Consider the following 18,261-nt stretch of genomic DNA (forward strand, 5'->3'; position numbering starts at 1 on the left):
AACAATGAATCATGGAACACTACATCAAAAACTAATGATGTAATGTAATGTAATTTTATAACAATAAAATTAAATTAAAAATAAAATATCTTTAAAAATAATAGTTTAAAAAAACAAAAGACATTTTTACAGTAATAGAACAGTTGTTTGTAAAAAGAGATTTTCAGAAAGTGAATAAATTACCTTTTTCATCTTTTACCTGAAGTTTGTTTAAATGGTAGGCTTACATTCTTTTCTCATTATATGCATGGATACCTCAAGAAGTGAGCTAGAATCTTCCTTGAATAGTGAAGTTTACTCCGATAAAATTTATGTTTTAATAGAACTTTTTATTTTCTGACCATATGCTTAAGAGTATCTCAGATTTCTTTTTTTTTTTACACTCCTGCTTTGGGCCATTGTACAACCGTCTGTCATCGCAGAAACTTTTATACTTTGTTCTTGTTTTATTTATTTTATTTTTTATTGAAATATACTCGACACATGCTATTGTGTAAGTTTAAAGTGTGCAACATGCTGATTTAATACATTTATATATTTCAATATGATTGCCTTTGGGGGGTTAGCTAATGCCCTTATCAGGTCACATAATTATCATTTCTTTTTTTAGTGGGAATAAGTAAGATCTAATCTCATAGCAAATTTGTTATTTATAATACAGCATTGTTGTCTGTAATCACTATACTGTGCATTCGATCTCTAGGACTGATTTTTCAACTAGTTGCAAATATATTTCTTAATTAGTAGATCACAGTATTACTTCACTACATTGATGTCTAATTATCTTAAAATATTCATTTACTGTTTGTTTTCCACACTGACATGCATCGTGTCAAAAGCTGTGTGTACCTTTTTCTGGGGCTGCTTCGGTTGCAGACGGAAAGGTCCTACAGGGAAGAATTAGATTTGGTTTAACAAGTTTTGTTTAGCACCTAGGAGAGCTCCCCATGTAATCAGGTCTAACGAAGGTCACTTTGAAAGGTAGCATTCTGTAATTTTCAAAAGACTTTTACACACATTAGTCCTTTTTGATATTCAAGAAATTAATCAATGCACACAGTAACACGTGACTCTTCTGACAACTTCAGTAATCGATAACATCCAGAGAGGCCAAAAGAAAGAAACCATATAGGAGATGTAATAAAATCTATGCATTAGAATCCTACAAGGAGCTTTGGGGGGTTCATTCAGAGAGTATTTATTTATATTATCATGCTATCTAGCAAAAGTGCTCATTGTTTTCCCCACCTGCCACAGATTTTGAAGCAGAAAATTTAAAAAGGCAAAGGGTCCTGTTGAGGGCAAGCTCTAAGACAGCCCAAGAACAAGAAGCTGGCTCCACAGGCAGAAACTGAAAAGAGAAACAGGCATAACAACCCAAACATCAAAATGTAAAAACAACATGGATCTGAAACCCCCTCACGTAAGCTGCACACAGACTTACACACCTTGATTGGCACTGAGGAGAGCTCCACACAGCAGCCCAGCACAGAACTGATTAAATGAGGACCCCAAGTCTTCAAGAGAAGTGCCCTGACAGCTGCCATCTTCTGTTCTAGAAGGATAATGTGCATCAGGAATGGTTAATACTGTTGCTGGTATAGCAGAAGTGAGAGTGGTCTAACGTACTACCCTTGTGTGTTCACTCTGTTAGCTACAACAGAGCTTCCATCTTGGGAAAGAGGATGAACGGGGCCAGGTTTCTATAGGCTCACCCTCCGGTGCCATTAACTAAACATCTCCTGTTGGGATGGATATGAGATTGGTACCTTCAAGCCTCACCCCAGGTGCTTACTCCCAAGTGGAGTGATGGAGAAGGAAGCAAGGTGAAATCTGGTAGTCTGCACACAGACATTTGGGGTGTGATTCTATCTGAACAAGAACTGATTCCCAACCCAGAGACAGCCAGGGACAAGTGAGGCATATGGAGAATCAGTACTTACAGGATATGTCACTCACCTTTTCATCCCCAGCACCCAACATGCTGCCAAGTGTTGGCATTGAATAAATGCATCATGAGTGATTGATTACATCACACCACTGAGATCCATTCTGGACATCTGTTGCTTCCTCTCCTGATATTCCCACCTTGTTGTTCATAAATCAGTCTTGAAACGTTTACCTCTGTTCCTAAGAAATACGATCATTTGTGTGTTCGAGTGGAGGGGGAGAAATGATACCATTTTACTGCACCATGATCCCCTTACCATAGTTTTTGATATTTTAATTAAAACCAAAAAGCATGACTAGCTTTTGTTCAGCCCTTATGTTATGTAGAGAAAGTATATGTTTTACCATACCTACTATTTCTGAATGGCAACCCCAATGTTTTATGGTCCTCTCTTTTTTTACCCCAAAATAAAAGGTTTAACTATTTGCCATGTTCTTTTCTAGCGGAAGATAATAGTCTGTCTCAAAAGAAGAAGGTCACAGTAGAAGATCTCTTCAGTGATGATTTCAAAATTCACGACCCTGAGGCTAAGTGGATAAGTGGTAAGTCCTGAGTCCTGCGTGCACACAGGAAGCTACTTTTCCACAGTTTGGGTTTGGTCTGTTAGACCATGTTCTCTCTTTGGCTGTAGAAGTGGATGCCCAGAGCTCTGCTGTGATAATCATCTTATTATCATTCTAAAAAATGTGCATCTGGTAAAATGGGGCTATTTCTTCGTGAGAAGTGGGTTCTCTGTGTCACCTCCCTGAATCATTCTTTCTCAGATGGAGATGTGAGCTGTTGCTAAGCAACAGGACCAGGCAGAGATACAGGCGAGCTCCCTCGCTCTCCGCTCTCCGTGTTCTTTCTTCCCTTTTATACGGCCCTGCTTTCACTCCCCGCTAGATAGAGGGGTCGAAAGGAACTCAAAGGCTTCTTCTCGAATGCCAGTAAATGAATGAGAGTATGGAGCCTGGTACACATTTGAGAATAAATTTATTTTCCTCTTGCTCTTTAGTCTGGGTGTAATCTACTTTTCTTGTTTTGTGGGGGGGAATTAAACAACAAAACACAATTGGAGGCAAAAGGCAATATGTATGTTCATAATGCATTTTTTGGTCCAGGACATAATCCATTTCATCCACTTGTGGCTGAACTAATTTCCGAGTGTAGTCATGGGAGAGAAGGTGTGAATGACCATGCACCATCCTGTGCACGCTTTGCTGCCTCCCCCTTAAGTAGTCCAGCCAGCATACCTCTCCTGCTGTCTCCATGAACGTGGATTTCATTGAGGGATCTTCAGTGGGATGCACTTGAAACTTAATCCTCAGGTCAGAGAACCTTTATGGTGGAATGCTGGCAGTCTAGTTCAAATCCTGGCTTTTATAATAAATGAGGCCCAGAGAGGTTAAATGATTTTTTTTGAGGTCACACAGCTTGCCAGTGGTGCAGATATAGTTGGAAACCTGTCTCTTGACTTCCCATTTAGTGCTCTTCCCACTACTGTCTTGTTGAGTGACACAGTGTTACTGTGTTTTCTTGCTGTCAGGCTGCTTCTGAAACGCTGCTCATGCTTCACAAACTCTCAGAAATCAACTAGCAATGGCTCTTCGCCATTTGTCTCCAGCTAGGGCAGTAGCTTCTCTTTTATCCTCAACTGTGGCCTCAGTATTCATTTCTGATCCTTAGATTAGCTTATTTAAAAATGAGAGAAGTAGATGGAGCTCAGAGGGAATGTATTTTATACAAAGGAATTAGGGAGAAATAGGAGCAGTGTGCTGGGAATAGCGGTTGGGGGGACCCACAGAAATCCAGAATGCAGAGAGAGCCAAGGTCTTTTTGTTTGATGGAGGAAGTAATTTTACCTTTTGTGTTGAGGGAGACTTAGCACTTGCTCTCAGTTTGTGTTGACCCTTTGCATAGGCAGGAGGAAAGTACCAGTAGCATACTCCGGGTTCAATCTTGGGAATGAAAGGTGGTTACCCGCTTCTTAAAGATTGTGAAGTCATATTCTAGAAACAGAGCTAACAATGAGTGACCAGGCATTTCAGTCTTAAAGAATGGCTAGGGGTTTACTAATTAGAGAAAGCAGAGAATAGACCCCTGGGGAATGTAAGGCTAGAATGTTAGTCTGTGCTAAACCTTAGTGAAGAAAAGAAAGTAGAGAGAGAAAAAGAGGCGAGAAGGGAGGGGGAGGAGAGGAAAACTGGTAGAGAGGCAAAATCTAGGGATAAAACAAATTGGAGACGAGGAACACTGAACCATAGCTGTGGGGTTCAGAGCAAGTCAGAAGAAGCCCTGCAAAGACTCCATGAAGTGCTAAAATAATATTCCTATGTCTGTTTATTGGGGTGCCCATAGTTGCAGACTGGTCCTAAATCAGCATTCTATAAGCAAAAAACAAAATTTTTTAAAAAGCCTAGATCTGGAGTCACAAGTGCTGGTAAGTTTCTGCTGAAACTATGTTGGTTATAAGGAGTTTGTATCTCATGAGCTAATTCACACTGCAGAGGAGTGGAGCTGGGCCCGAGGTGTGCTGGCTCTCTGGCCAGAGGAAACAAGCCAAAATTTCTTTATTGGCAAAGTTGGGAGTTGATACAAGCAATTGAGAAATGGCCTCATGTCCAGCAGAAAATGTCCAGCCTACCTGTTTGGCAGGTTAATTCTATTCATGAAGACCACCTGCAATTCTAAATGAAGTGCCTTTGGTGTCCAAGAGCTTTCTCAGAAGTACTCTCCCTTTGTAAATGTACACATCCAGTGTAACATTTTGCTACAAAGTAACCAGTAGTCAGGTTTCTCCAAAGACTAGGCACCAACCAGAGGGTAAGCGAACATGACTGTTTTTCTCCCTACACTCCTCTTAGCTGTCCTCCCGCTGTTCTTTCATGCCTTCCTCTTCCTGATCATTCCCTTTCTCCCTGATCCCTAAAATGTAATAGCTTAAATGGATGAAGTAGCTTTACAGTGGTTAACTAAGACTTTATAATTGATTCTTCACAAATACCATAACGAATTTATCCATCTCTTTAATATCACAAGTCTAAATGTGAAGATCCAGGGAAGGATTACCACAGTCATAGGATTATCAAATGATGTGAAGCTGTGTGTGCTTTAGAAATTATCAGAACATTGCTTCATTCAGTTAGTATTTACTGAGTGCCCACAGTGCAGCAGGCAAGGGAAACAGTGTTGGGCCCAGGGAGCTGTTTCTTACTGGTAGCCTTGAGAGTCACCTCTGTCATCTACCATGCCTTCTACCACCACCATCACCACGACAGCCTCCTTTCTCTCCTCCTCTTTTCCTTTCTCCTCTGTCTGTTCCTCCTCTCTTCTTCTTCATCATTATCACCACCACACCATCATCACCATCACCACCACCACCACCATCACCATCACAACCATCACCATCACCACCATCATCATCATTACCATCATCATCACCATTACCATCACATCACATCATCACATCATATGACATCAATACCACCATCATCATCCTTACCACCACCATCATCATTGCCATCACCACCATCACCATCACCACCATCATCACCATTATCATCACATAACATCATAACATCATATGACATCAATACCACCATCATCCTTACCACCACCATCATCATCACATCATATCACATCATCATCATTACCATCATCATCACATCACTACCATCATCATAACCTACTGGGGGTTTCCTATATCTTATGCTCTAGGCTAAGTGCTTTGTACCTATTAAATCATTTAATTCTCGCAACCATTATTCCCACTTTACAGATGAAGAAACTGAGGCTTATGGTGTTCAAATAACTTGATCAGTATCACAGTTAGTAAGTAGCAAAATTTGGACTTTAACCTGGGTCTCTCTGGTCTTTATAAATTGTGCTACATTGGATCGAACCCAGGTTTCTGGTGTCCAGCCATTTTCTTTCACAACCTCACTAGCAACATAGTGCATTTTATCCAAAACTATAAGTTGCGAATATTTCAGAATTATTGTCTTCCCTTAAATTCTCTATTCTAGCTCTCCTTATTCCCATGATGTCAAGCTAACAGAATACCTAAGTGATAAAGAAAGTGGAGTAATTCCCCATAGAGAAAGTAACTTGATTGTTGTATTTTTATTATTATTTTTTAGTGCACATCAACCACTAAAGATAACAAGTGTAGCTTAGGTTTAGTATTGGAGTTAATAGTCTAGAACCTCATACACTTTATCAAGAGGAAATTTATCGGGTTAGAGTTAAATTTCTCCTCACCCATTTTTATACTAGAAACTTGCTCTAATCTACCTTTTCTGAGAATGATTGGTATAATAGTCTTCATACTCTCTGCCCTCACATATTGGTTGCAACCAGATGAGGTCTGTGGATCAGCAGAATGGATACATTGAGCACCCCCTACAAAGAAGGAGGTCCACACGTCCTCAAACTGGCCACAGTGCAGTCTCTCCACACACTCGCTTGGTGGAGGGAATTCTCCCTTCTTTTGTAGTAACCACATTGTACTGCTCAGCCTCCTGGATTCCTTGATGTGCTGTGCTGGGATTCCGTGATGTGAGGGGCTCAGGCTTTCACCCCAGCGCCCACCAAAACTCCTCCATGCAGTCGCCACTAACCTCCAGGTAGCTGCCTCCCATGGTCACTTCTCAGACCTCATCTTACTTTACCTGTTAACTGATTACTCCCTCCACCTGGGTGGACTTCCCCCTGACCTGTGGGTCACCATATTCCCTTGGCTTTATTTCAACGGTAGGGGTGACTCCTTCTCAGGCTCCTGTGCTGCTTCTTGCTCTTCTCCCTGACCTTTCATGGTGGTGGGTCCCAGGGCTCAGCCTCTGGTCCTCCCCACTGAATATCTGCACTTCCTTCCTCAGGGTTTTCATCGAGTTTCATGACGTTAAGTATCCTCCATCTACTGATGTCTCCTGAATGTGTGTCTCCACACTGCATCTCTCCCGAAGTTCTCAGCTATCATCACAACCTTCAGCTTCAAACTCCAAACCTGAGTTCTTGATCATTCCCCCCGCCGCCGACGCACACACAAAACAAAAACCAAAAAATAACCCCTGCCCTATCCGCTGCTTCTCCCAAGTCAGTTCATGGGAAGTCCATCCTTTCAGCAGAACAGGCTAGAAAGCTCAGAGTCATCCTTCGCTCTGCTCTGTCTCTTGTACCTCATATCGATCCATCAGGAACTGCGCCAGCCCCGCCCAACATACTCAGCACCCATCCAGACTCAGCCAGATATCTGGGTTCGTGATGCCATGCCACAGGCAGATTTGGCAGTGGTCCCCCTGGAAGGACCCCGACCAGAGACAGGCGTGCTGCAAGCAAGACCAGGAGCAGGGCCCTCCAGCTGCTCCTCGGATAAAGGCTCTTTCTGGTGCCAGGAAAAGGGGTCACCTAAGGGACTGGGGTGGAGTTTTTATGTTTCCAACTTCTAGATATCTGGATCCTCACACCTCTCATTTCTTCTCACTGTGTGCACCCCGAGGGGAAATCATTCATGCCCAGGACTGTGGTTACTATTCGTGTCAGTGAGTTTCAATTCTGTAGCAGCTCACACGCTCTTGTGAGCTACCAGCGTGTGCCATGTGTGGCAGTGTGTGTATGTGTCCCCGTGACTGATTTACACGTCCGCTGGGGTGTCTGATGGATGCCTCACGGGCGCGTGGCCAGCCTCCCCCAGTCTCCCGTCACAGGGCTCACACTGGCTCCCCACCGTTCTTAGGGTGAGGCACGCAGAGAGGAGGGGGCGTGCTAGGCATTAGGAGAATACTATGCATGAACCACCCTATGGGAGAAAGAACATGGACTCTTGAATCCATCAAAAGAAGCTCAAGTCAGCTCAGAGTAAGGGGAAGCTGGAGAGACACAAAGGCTGAAGAAAAGCAGAAGTGTGTAAGTGGAAAGTAAGCAGAAGGCTGATCACAGAGAGTCCAAGAAATGGAGGGTCCCGGGGGCCAGGACTGCGTGCCTCACCCTAAGAACGGTGGGGAGCCAGTGTGAGTGCCTCTCTTTTATACTTATCTTTTCAGGTAATGTAATATGTGGGATAATAATAAGTGCATTTGGGGGGAAGTTTATAACACAGATCATAAACATATTTCCATGTAATAAATATGTATTTCCATTATCATCTTAATGTCTGAATAGGATCTCATTACGTAAATGTACCTTAATTTGGCCCATCTTCAGAAGCTGAATTGTTAGTGTGTGAGTGGAAGTGAAGTGGCTGATATAAAAAGCCATCATGAATGACAGATGATAGGATGTGCAGCTGAGTAGAAATGGAGGGATGGGAGGAAGGACAGCCAGGTATGACTCGGAGATTTGAAGCCTGGTTAACTGGAATGGCCATTGCACTGATGGGGAGTTGGTTTCTATGGTTAGATGATGAGTTCAGAGTAGAAGTTGACAGAAGATAACTAAGTAGAAATGCTCTTTACATACTGAGGACCAGGCATGAAGCTAGGAGAACGGTCAGAGCCGCTTGGAGAAACGTGGGAAGTAGGCATCACTGAGGGGCTGCTAAAGTCTCCTGGTGGGTGGGGAGGGGGGCCAAAGGCCAGAGGAGGCAGGAGGAGGGCCCTGAGGTGCAACATCAGGGAAGGCACAGAGAAAGTGAGTTAGGAGAGCCAGCCTACCCGTTGTGTGGTGGCAGGTGGAGAATGTGTCAGTGGGAAATTGCCCACGGTGGCCACATACTTCCTCTACCAGGAGATACCCTCTTACTTTTACTAACGCCAGAAAGAGGGTGTAATATTTGGCTATAAACAGCTTTTGCTCTCCCCTCCCTGCACGTGTAAACAACAGCATCAATCTTCTCTGGATCCATGGAGTCTAGTCCCTCCGCACAAATTGTCCGAGGCCAGATGTACTCTCAATAAGCATGTTTGCTTTTGCAGGTTTGCCTCTTAGGAAGGACTGAAGCTTGCAGATGCTCTGGTGAGCTCATGCCCTGTGCAGTGAGCAAGCCAGGGCCATCTGCACCCTTCAGGGAACCCGCTGTTCCCGGCCGGTGTCTTCAGGACACAGGCACGCCCAGGGCTGACGGGCAGGAGCTGCTCGCAGGGCCCGGCTCATGTGTCTGCAGCTCCAAGGGGGAGCTTCTCAGACGCTCTGTCCTCCTCGCTGTAGCCGTTCAGCTTCAGTTGGACTGTGGCGGAAGACCACTGTGGCTGGCTCCGGAATCTGTATTTGTTTTTATGCTCATTTCCATTAATCCAGCCCCTTGTGAGCAGAGAGCCCTCTGTGTCTCTCGGATGGAATACTAGAGAGACCATAGAATTGGAGAAAATTGCTTCCTTTGAATGTAGGAAAATATCAGCTGGCTGGTGATACCAGAAAAGTATATGTTTTAGAAGGTAAAATTGGAGATAGAGCACAGGGCTCAAAGCAACTTGATTTCCATATTTGCTTTTTCCTCTTCTCTTTTGTTATTCGGAAAACACAGATGGATTTTTTATATATATATATATATATATATATAAAGCTCGTGGAGTTGGGTAGAGGGGGAATTCAAGTATAAAATGGTTTGGGTATTTCTGCTGCTTTGTGAAAGCCACATTTTTTCAATCAAAACCATAAAGTCATAGAGTTGTGGAAAGTGAGGAAGGCCCTAAGAGGCCATCTGTGCAGCATAGACTAATTGGCCAGAAGTAACATCAGGGAAATGCCCAGAAAGGACAAGTTCCAGAGACCAAAGGTGTTCTTCAACATCTCGGTGAGGTGGTAAAAATAGTGGCATCATTTGAAGTCATTGCATAAAATACATACCGAAGAACATCATTACACCGTATTCAAGTCTGTAAGAAATAGATGAGATGAAATTCTAGGACACAACTGTGTAAACCACCAATTTCCTCTCTCTCTTTTGTAGTGGTTTTCAAGATTCCACTTTTCCTCAGGAGAAGAGAACCCCAGTTGTCTGGTATTAGGAGGCCAATTATGTCTCAGACTATTTTAAGGCAATAAAGTGCACCCACACCGTTGCTATCCTAGGCTCTGACTGAGGCTGTTGGGCAGCCCCCTGTCTGCATTGTTCTGTCCCGTGCTTAATGCATCTTCCACATTCCTAGCATCTGAGCTGAAACTATTATCTGCTTAAGGTCCTTCGAACATTTCCTGTTGGAGGTATCTGTGGAAGGACGGTAGCATTTATTTATTGATATTTCTTTTTATATGGCCATTTCTCCTTTCAGGGTTTTTTTTAAATTTTATTTTATTATGTTATGTTAATCACCATACATTACATCATTAGTTTTTGATGTAGTGTTCCATGATTCATTGTTTGCGTGTAACACCCAGTGCTCCATGCAGTACGTGCCCTTGTTAATACCCATCACCAGGCTAACCCATCCCCACACCCTCCTCCCCTCTAAAACCGTCAGTTTGTTTCTCGGAGTCCATAGTCTCTCGTGGTTTTTCTCCCCCTCCGATTCTTCCCCTTTATTTTTCCCTTCCTACTATCTTTTTTTTTTTTTCTTTTAACATGTAATGTATTATTTGTTTCAGAGGTACAGGTCTGTGATTCATCAGTCTTGCACAATTCACAGCACTCACCATAGCACATACCCTCCCCAATGTCCATCACCCAGCCACCCCATCCTTCCTACCCCTCACCACTCCAGCAAATCTCAGTTTGTTTCCTGAGATTAAGAATTCCTTATATCAATTCCTCATGGGGTGCCTGAGTGGCTCAGTTGGTTAAGCGAATGCCTTCGGCTCAGGTCATGATCCTGGAGTCCTGGGATTGAGTCCTGCATCGGGCTCCCTGCTCAGCAGGAAGTCTGCTTCTCCCTCTAACCCTCCCCCTTCTCATGCTCTCTCTATCTCATTCTCTCTCTCAAATAAATAAATAAAATCTTTAAAAAAAAAAGAATTCCTTATATCAATTCCTCATATCAGTGAGATCATATGATACTTGTCTTTCTCTGATTGACTTATTTCGCTTAGCATAATACCCTCTAGTTTCATCCACGTCATTATAAATGGCAAGATTTTGGGTTTTTTGATGGCTGCATAGTATTTCATTGTGTGTGTGTGTATATATGTATATATATACCACATCTTCTTTATCCATTCATCTGTTGTTGAACATCTTGGCTCTTTCCATAGTTTGGCTATTGTGGACATTGCTGCTATAAACATTAGGGTGCACGTACCCCTTCGGATCACTACATTTGTATCTTTGGGGTAAACACCCAGTAGTGCAATTGCTGGGTCATACAGTAGCTCTATTTTCAACTTTTTGAGAAAACTCCATACAGTTTTCCAGAGTGGCTGAACCAGCTTGCATTCCCACCAACAGTCTAGGAGGGTTCCCCTTTCTCCGCATCCTTGCCAACATCTGTCTTTTCCTGACTTGTTAATTTTAGCCATTCTGACTGGTGTGAGGTGGCATCTCATTGAGGTTTTGATTTGGATTTCCCTGATGCCGAGTGATGTTGAGCACTTTTTCATGTGTCTGTTGGCCATTTGGATGTCTTCTTTGGAAAAATGTCTCTTCATGTCTTCTGCCCATTTCTTGATTGGATTATTTGTTCTTTGGGTGTAGAGTTTGATAAGTTCTTTATAGATTTTGGATACTAACCCTTTATGTGATATGTCATTTGCAAATATCTTCTCCCATTCTGTTGGTTGTCTTTTGGTTTTGTTGACTGTTTCCTTTGCTGTGCAAAAGCTTTTTATCTTGATGAAGTCCCAATAGTTTTTTGCCCTTGCTTTCCGTGCCTTTGGCAATGTTTCTAGGAAGAAGTTGCTGTGGCTGAGGTCGAAGAGGTTGCTGCCTGTGTTCTCCTCTAGGATTTTGACAGACTCCTGTCTAACATTTAGGTCTTTCATCCATTTTGAGTCTATTTTTGTGTGTGGTGTAAAGAAATGGTCGTTTCATTCTTCTGCATGTGTCTGTCCAATTTTCCCAACACCATTTGTTGAAGAGACTGTCTTTTTTCCATTGGACATTCTTTCCTGCTTTATCGAAGATTAGTTGACCATAGAGTTGAGGGTCCATTTCTGGGCTCTCTATTCTGTTCCATTGATCTATGTGTCTGTTTTTGTGTCAGTACCGTGCTGTCTTGATGATGACAGCTTTGTAATAGAGCTTGAAGTCCGGAATTGTGATGCCACCAGCTTTGCTTTTCTTTTTCAACATTCCTCTGGCTATTTGGGGTCTTTTCTGGTTCCATACAAATTTTAGGATGATTTGTTCCATTTCTTTGAAAAAAGTGGATGGTATTTTGATAGGGATTGCATTAAATGTGTAGATTGCTCTAGGTAGCATTGACATCTTCACAATATTTGTTCTTCCAATCCATGAGCATGGAACGTTTTTCCATTTCTTTGTGTCTTCCTCAATTTCTTTCATGAGTATTCAATAGTTTTCTGAATACAGATTCTTTGCCTCTTTGGTTAGATTGATTCCTAGGTATCTTATGGTTTTGGGTGCAATTGTAAATGGGATCGACTCCTTAATTTCTCTTTCTTCTGTCTTGTTGTCGGTGTATAGGAATGTCACTGATTTCTGTGCATTGATTTTATAACCTGCCACTTTACTGAATTCCTGTATGAGTTCTAGCAGTTTTGGGGTGGAGTCTTTTGGGTTTTCCACATAAAGTATCATATCATCTGCAAAGAGTGAGAGTTTGACTTCTTCTTTGCCGATTTGGTTCCCTTTAATTGTTTTTGTTGTCTGATTGCTGTGGCTAGGACTTCTAGTACTATGTTGAATAGCAGTGGTGATAGTGGACATCCATGCCGTGTTCCTGACCTTAGAGGAAAAGCTCTGAGTTTTTCCCCATTGAGAATGATATTCGCTTTGGGTTTTTCATAGATGGCTTTTATGATATTGAGGTATGTACCCTCTATCTCTACACTCTGAAGAGCTTTAATCAAGAAAGAATGCTGTACTTTGTCAAATGCTTTTTCTGCATCCATTGAGAGGATCATATGGTTCTTGTTCTTTCTTTTATTAATGTATTGTATCACATTGATTGCTTTGCGGATGTTGAACCAACCTTGCAGCCCAGGGATAAATCCCACTTGGTCGTGGTGAATAATCCTTTTAATGTATTGTTGGATCCTATTGGCTAGTATTTCGGTGAGAATTTTTGCATCCATGTTCATCAAGGATATTGGTCTATAATTCTCCTTTTTGATGGGGTCTTTGTCTGGTTTTGGGATCAAGGTAATGCTGGCCTCATAAAATGAGTTTGGAAGTTTTCCTTCCATTTCTATTCTTTGGAACAGTTTCAGAAGAATAGGTATTAATTCTTCTTGAAATGTTTGGTAGAATTCCCCTGGGAAGCCATCTGGCCCTGGGCTCTTGTTTGTTGGGAGATTTTTGATGACTGCTTCAATTTCCTTAGTGGTTATAGGTCTGTTCAGGTTTTCTATTTCTTCCTGGTTCAGTTTTGGTAGTTGATACATCTCTAGGAATGCATCCATGTCTTCCAGATTATCTAATTTGCTGGCATATAGTTGCTCATAATACGTTCTTATAATTGTTTGTATTTCTTTGGTGATGGTTGTGATCTCTCCTCTTTCATTCATGATTTTATTTATTTGGGTTGTTTCTCCTTTCTTTTTGATAAGTCTGGCCAGGGGTTTATTAATATTATTAATTCTTTCAAAGAACCAGCTCCTAGTTTCATTGATCTGTTCTACTGTTCTTTTGGTGTCTAGTTCATTGATTTCTGCTCTGATCTTTATTACTTCTCTTCTCTTGCTGGGTTTAGGCTTTATTTGCTGTTCTTTCTCCAGCTCCTTTAGGTGTCGGGTTAGGTTGTGTATTTGGGACCTTTCTTGTTTCTTGAGAAAGGCTTGTATTGCTATATACTCTCCTCTTAGGACTGCCTTTGCTGCATCCCAAAGATTTTGAACAGTTGTGTTTTCATTTTCATTTGTTTCCATGAATTTTTAAATTCTTCTTTAATTTCCTGCTTGACCCATTCATTCGTTAGTAGGATGCTCTTTAGCCTCCATGTATTTGAGTTCTTTCCGACTTTCCTCTTGTGATTGAGTTCTAGTTTCAAAGCATTGTGGTCTGAAAATAGGCAGGGAATGATCCCAATCTTTTGGTACCAGTTGAGACCTGATTTGTGACCTAGGATGTGATCTATTCTGGAGAATGTTCCATGGGCACTGGAGAAGAATGTGTATTCTGTTGCTTTGGGATGGAGTGTTCTGCATATATCTGTGAAGTCCATTTGGTCCAGTGTGTCATTTAAAGTCTTTATTTCCTTGTTGATCTTTTCCTTAGATGATCTGTCCATTTCAGTGAGGCGGGTGTTAAAGTCCACTACTATTATTGTATTGTTGTCAATGTGTTTCTTTGCTTTTGTTATTAATTGGCTTATATATTTGGCTGCTCCCATATTAGGGGCATAGATATTTACAAATTGTTAGATCTTCTTGTTGCATAGACCCTTTAAGTAGGATATAGTGTCCTTCTTCATCTCTTATTATAGTCTTTGGTTTAAAATCTAATTTGTCTGATATAAGGATTGCCATCCCAGCTTTCTTTTGGTGTCCATTAGCATGGTAAATGGTTTTCCACCCCCTCACTTTCAATCTGGAGGTGTCTCTGCATCTAAAATGAGTCTCTTGCAGATAGCATATCGATGGGTCTTGTTTTTTTATCCACTCTAATACCCTGTGTCTTTTGATTGGGGCATTTAGCCCGTTTACATTCAGGGTAACTATTGAAAGATATGAATTTAGTGCCGTTGTATTGCCTGTAAGGTGACTGTTACTGTATATTGTCTCTGTTCCTTTCTGGTCTATGTTACTTTTAGGTTCTCTCTTTGCTTAGAGGACCCCTGTCAATATTTCTTGTAGGGCTGGCTTTGTGTTTGCAAATTCCTTGAGTTTTTGTTTGTCCTGGAAGCTTTTTATCTCTCCTTCTATTTTCAATGACAGCCTAGCTGGATATAGTATTCTTGGCTGCATATTTTTCTCATTTAGTGCTCTGAATATATCCTGCCAGTCCTTTCTGGCCTGCCAGGTCTCTATGGATAGGTCTGTTGCCAATCTAATGTTTCTACCATTTTAGGTTACAGATCTCTTGTCTCGAGCTGCTCTCAGGATTTTCTCTTTGTCTCTGAGACTTGTAAGTTTTACTATTAGATGTCGGGGTGTTGACCTATTTTTATTGATTTTGAGGGGGGTTCTCTGTGCCTCCTGGATTTTGATGCCTGTTTCCTTCCCCAAATTAGGCAAGTTCTCTCCTATAATTTGCTCCAATATACCTTCTGCCCCTCTCTCTCTTTCTTCTTCCTTTGGGATCCCAATTATTCTAATACTGTTTCATCTTATAGTATCACTTATCTCTCGAATTCTGCCCTCGTGATCCAGTAGTTTTTTATCTGTTTTTCTCAGCTTCTTTATTCTCCATCATTTGGTCTTCTATATCACTAATTCTCTCTTCTGCCTCATTTATCCTAGCAGTTAGAGCCTCCATTTTTTATTGCATCTCATTAATAGCCTTTTTTATTTCGACTTGGTTAGATTTTAGTTCATTTCTCCTGAAAGGGATTCTCTAGTATCTTCCATGCCTTTTTCAAGCCCAGGTAGTAACTTTATAATCGTCATTCTGAACTCTAGTTCCAACATCTTATTGATGTCTGTATTGATTAGGTCCCTGGCAGTTGGTACTGCCTGTTGTTCTTTTTTTTGAGGTTAGTTTTTCCATCTTGTCATTTTTCCAGAGGAGAATAGATGAATGAGAGAACAAAATGCTAACAGGATAACAACAACCCCAGGAAAATATACACTAAACAAATCAGAAGAGACCTTCCAGAAAGTGGTCGCTTTTCTGTTCAGAGAGTTGCTGCTATTCTTTTCTTCGCTCTCCTGTTGAGTTTATAGGTGTTCAGAATGGTTTGATACTTATCTAGCTGAATTCCTGGGACCAGATGAAATCCAGGTCTCCTCCTCCTCCTCCATCTTGCTCCTCCCAGGATGGTAGCATTTAGTGCCAGTGGCAGAAGAAGCAAAGATCGCAACAGGCTCTTCAGGCCCCTAAGTGTCGCGGGGCTCCGCAGCCCCCTGCACTCGGTTCATGGCTGGGAGTCACATTCCTGCAGGCTCGGCTGGGCCACCACTGCTCCAGCAGAGAGAGGAGCCCTCTGAATCTTGTAAGCCTCCCATCTCAGGCAAGTGCACGCCACCTCCCTGGGAAATTTAAGTACACCCTCACCTTTGTGGAATGCAATGCCGACCCTTGCCAGGAGTGAAATCTATCTCAACTTTATATGTTTGCATTACAAGAGGACAGGCTTTTTTTTTTTCCCTTTGGGATCTAGGAAATAAGTATGTATGTATACACACACATAGGCATATATTTTGTTTTCCTGAGAAAGGGATCTCAAGTGATATTTACATGTTATTTTTCCTCCGCAATGAGGTTCACAGACATTTTCCAGTATATGATATGGTTGTTTCAGGGCTCCTAGGCTTTTAAGGACTTACCCTGAGGATACCCACAGCACTCTGTCCCTCTTTCCCTACATGGTGGTGCAGATGAGCAGGATACGACTTGAGGCACCGGCGATGCTGGAGCAGGTGTTCTTGCAAGGTCGGATCAAAGTGCGGGGTGACAGCACTGCCCAGGCGCAGCAGCCCACAGACCAGGACCCATGAGTCTTGTTTGCTTTTACTCGTTTTCAAATTAAGAGAGCCTGTAAAGCTGCCTCAGTCTCAGCTACTGCCTCTTTTGAGCCCAAGGGTTCGAGTCCTCTGCCCACTCTTTCTGGAATGGTCTTTTTAAAGCAAATCCAGAAGTCCCATTAATTAGAGACTCTGCATCCTTGAAAGCACTGACATTATCATTTACCGTTTCAATTAAATTACCCCACAAAGTCCTTAACCACATCAGCCTACCGGAGGCTAATTAATTATCATTGACATCTTTTCAAACATTGATCACCTTCTTAATTAATAAAAAATGAATCACTTGCTCTCTTGCATAACTGAGTCTAATCCCCTATGACCCATCCATCCTGCACTCAATAGCGTACCTAACTGTGTGTTCAGGTGTTTGTTTTCTTCTCTTGTCTTGCCCTTGATGGGAGATTCTTAGGGCCATCAGTGCACTATAGTCACTGTGCCATTTCTCTCATGGACCAGAGTGTCTGGCTTGTGATAAAGTCTCCAGAAATAGTAATCAACCAAACAAATGACTTGGTGATTGAGCAAACTGATTTGGGGAAAAGCTCTTGGAGTAGCTGGCTTTCTGGTTGATTGAAGACTAACCAGGTTTATTTTTCATAACTCCTGGCATTTTAAGGAATTATACATACATTTTTACTGATAAATACATATCTGACTCTATTTTCCTGCTTTAGTTGGGGGGATCTAATAGATGGCTGGCGATAGCTCCCGATACTAGACTTGTTTGCCCATAGTTTCTATACTTGCCGTTTACTGATTATATGCAAAATGTACCCAACACTGTCCCAAGTTCTTTACATGTACCACTTCAGCCGATCACTCAGAGCCACCCGAGGAGGGACATGGATGTCATTGTGTCCACGTGGCCCAGCAACCTGCAAATTTTCAGCACATGGGGTCAACAGAAGCATAAGCATGAATCTATGCTATGGAAAGCCCAATGGCCCTTTCTATGTTTTGTGTTGGGCTTCCTGATCTCTTCCCAGGCTAACCCCCCATTCCTCTCAGGGTGACCCATCATGACCCCAGGTCATGGTTGTCCGTTCCTTGTGTGGACACGGCCACTGCTCTGTTCTTCCAGATGCACAAACACAAAGCTGCTTGATTACAGGCTTTTATGAAGGATGAGGAGGGTGAGGGAGGAGAGCCATGGCACACCCCAGAATAAGAAGGACCTAGAAATGAGCAGCACACCAACCTCTTCTGAAGGCATAAGAGTAAGGCAAGAGCCTCTGAGAATTTTTGATCAGCTTCCCTTTGTTTCTCACAGAGGAGGGCTTCCCAGGCCCACATGGCCTCGCTTTGCTGCTCTTATTTCGGTCACGGGACCTTTAAGTTCATGTCCATAGCCCCCCTGTCGCCAACTGGCATGGAGTTCGGTCACGGGACCTTTAAGTTCATGTCCATAGCCCCCCTGTCGCCAACTGGCATGGAGTTGGGGCAGAGGGATTGGAAACAAATCAGCATTGCCTTCAAACTTCACATGCATCTCATGCTCACGTTTGAAATGTTTCGGGCCTGAGCACGCCGAATAACCAGAGTCCTGTGCTCTCTTTGCAAGCTGAGTATCTTCCGGAAGGAAGCTGTTCTGTGTACTGGGGGAGATCTTTCTTTCTTTCTTTCTTTCTTTCTTTCTTTCTTTCTTTCTTTCT

General features: G+C 42.3%; 1 protein-coding gene across 1 annotated transcript in view; it reads left to right on the forward strand.

The window, feature by feature from the left end:
* The window catches only part of DPP6 (dipeptidyl peptidase like 6), a 694,644-nt gene that overhangs the window by 353,653 nt on the left and 322,730 nt on the right, over positions 1–18,261 (forward strand). Inside the window, exon 3 of the mRNA XM_021692851.2 lies at positions 2,395–2,493. Coding sequence (XP_021548526.1) covers positions 2,395–2,493 — 99 coding nt within the window. The remainder of the gene's footprint in view (positions 1–2,394; positions 2,494–18,261) is intronic.

The sequence above is a fragment of the Neomonachus schauinslandi genome, chromosome 12 (genome assembly GCF_002201575.2).
Source record: "Neomonachus schauinslandi chromosome 12, ASM220157v2, whole genome shotgun sequence".
In the NCBI taxonomy this organism is placed as follows: Eukaryota; Metazoa; Chordata; class Mammalia; order Carnivora; family Phocidae; genus Neomonachus; species Neomonachus schauinslandi.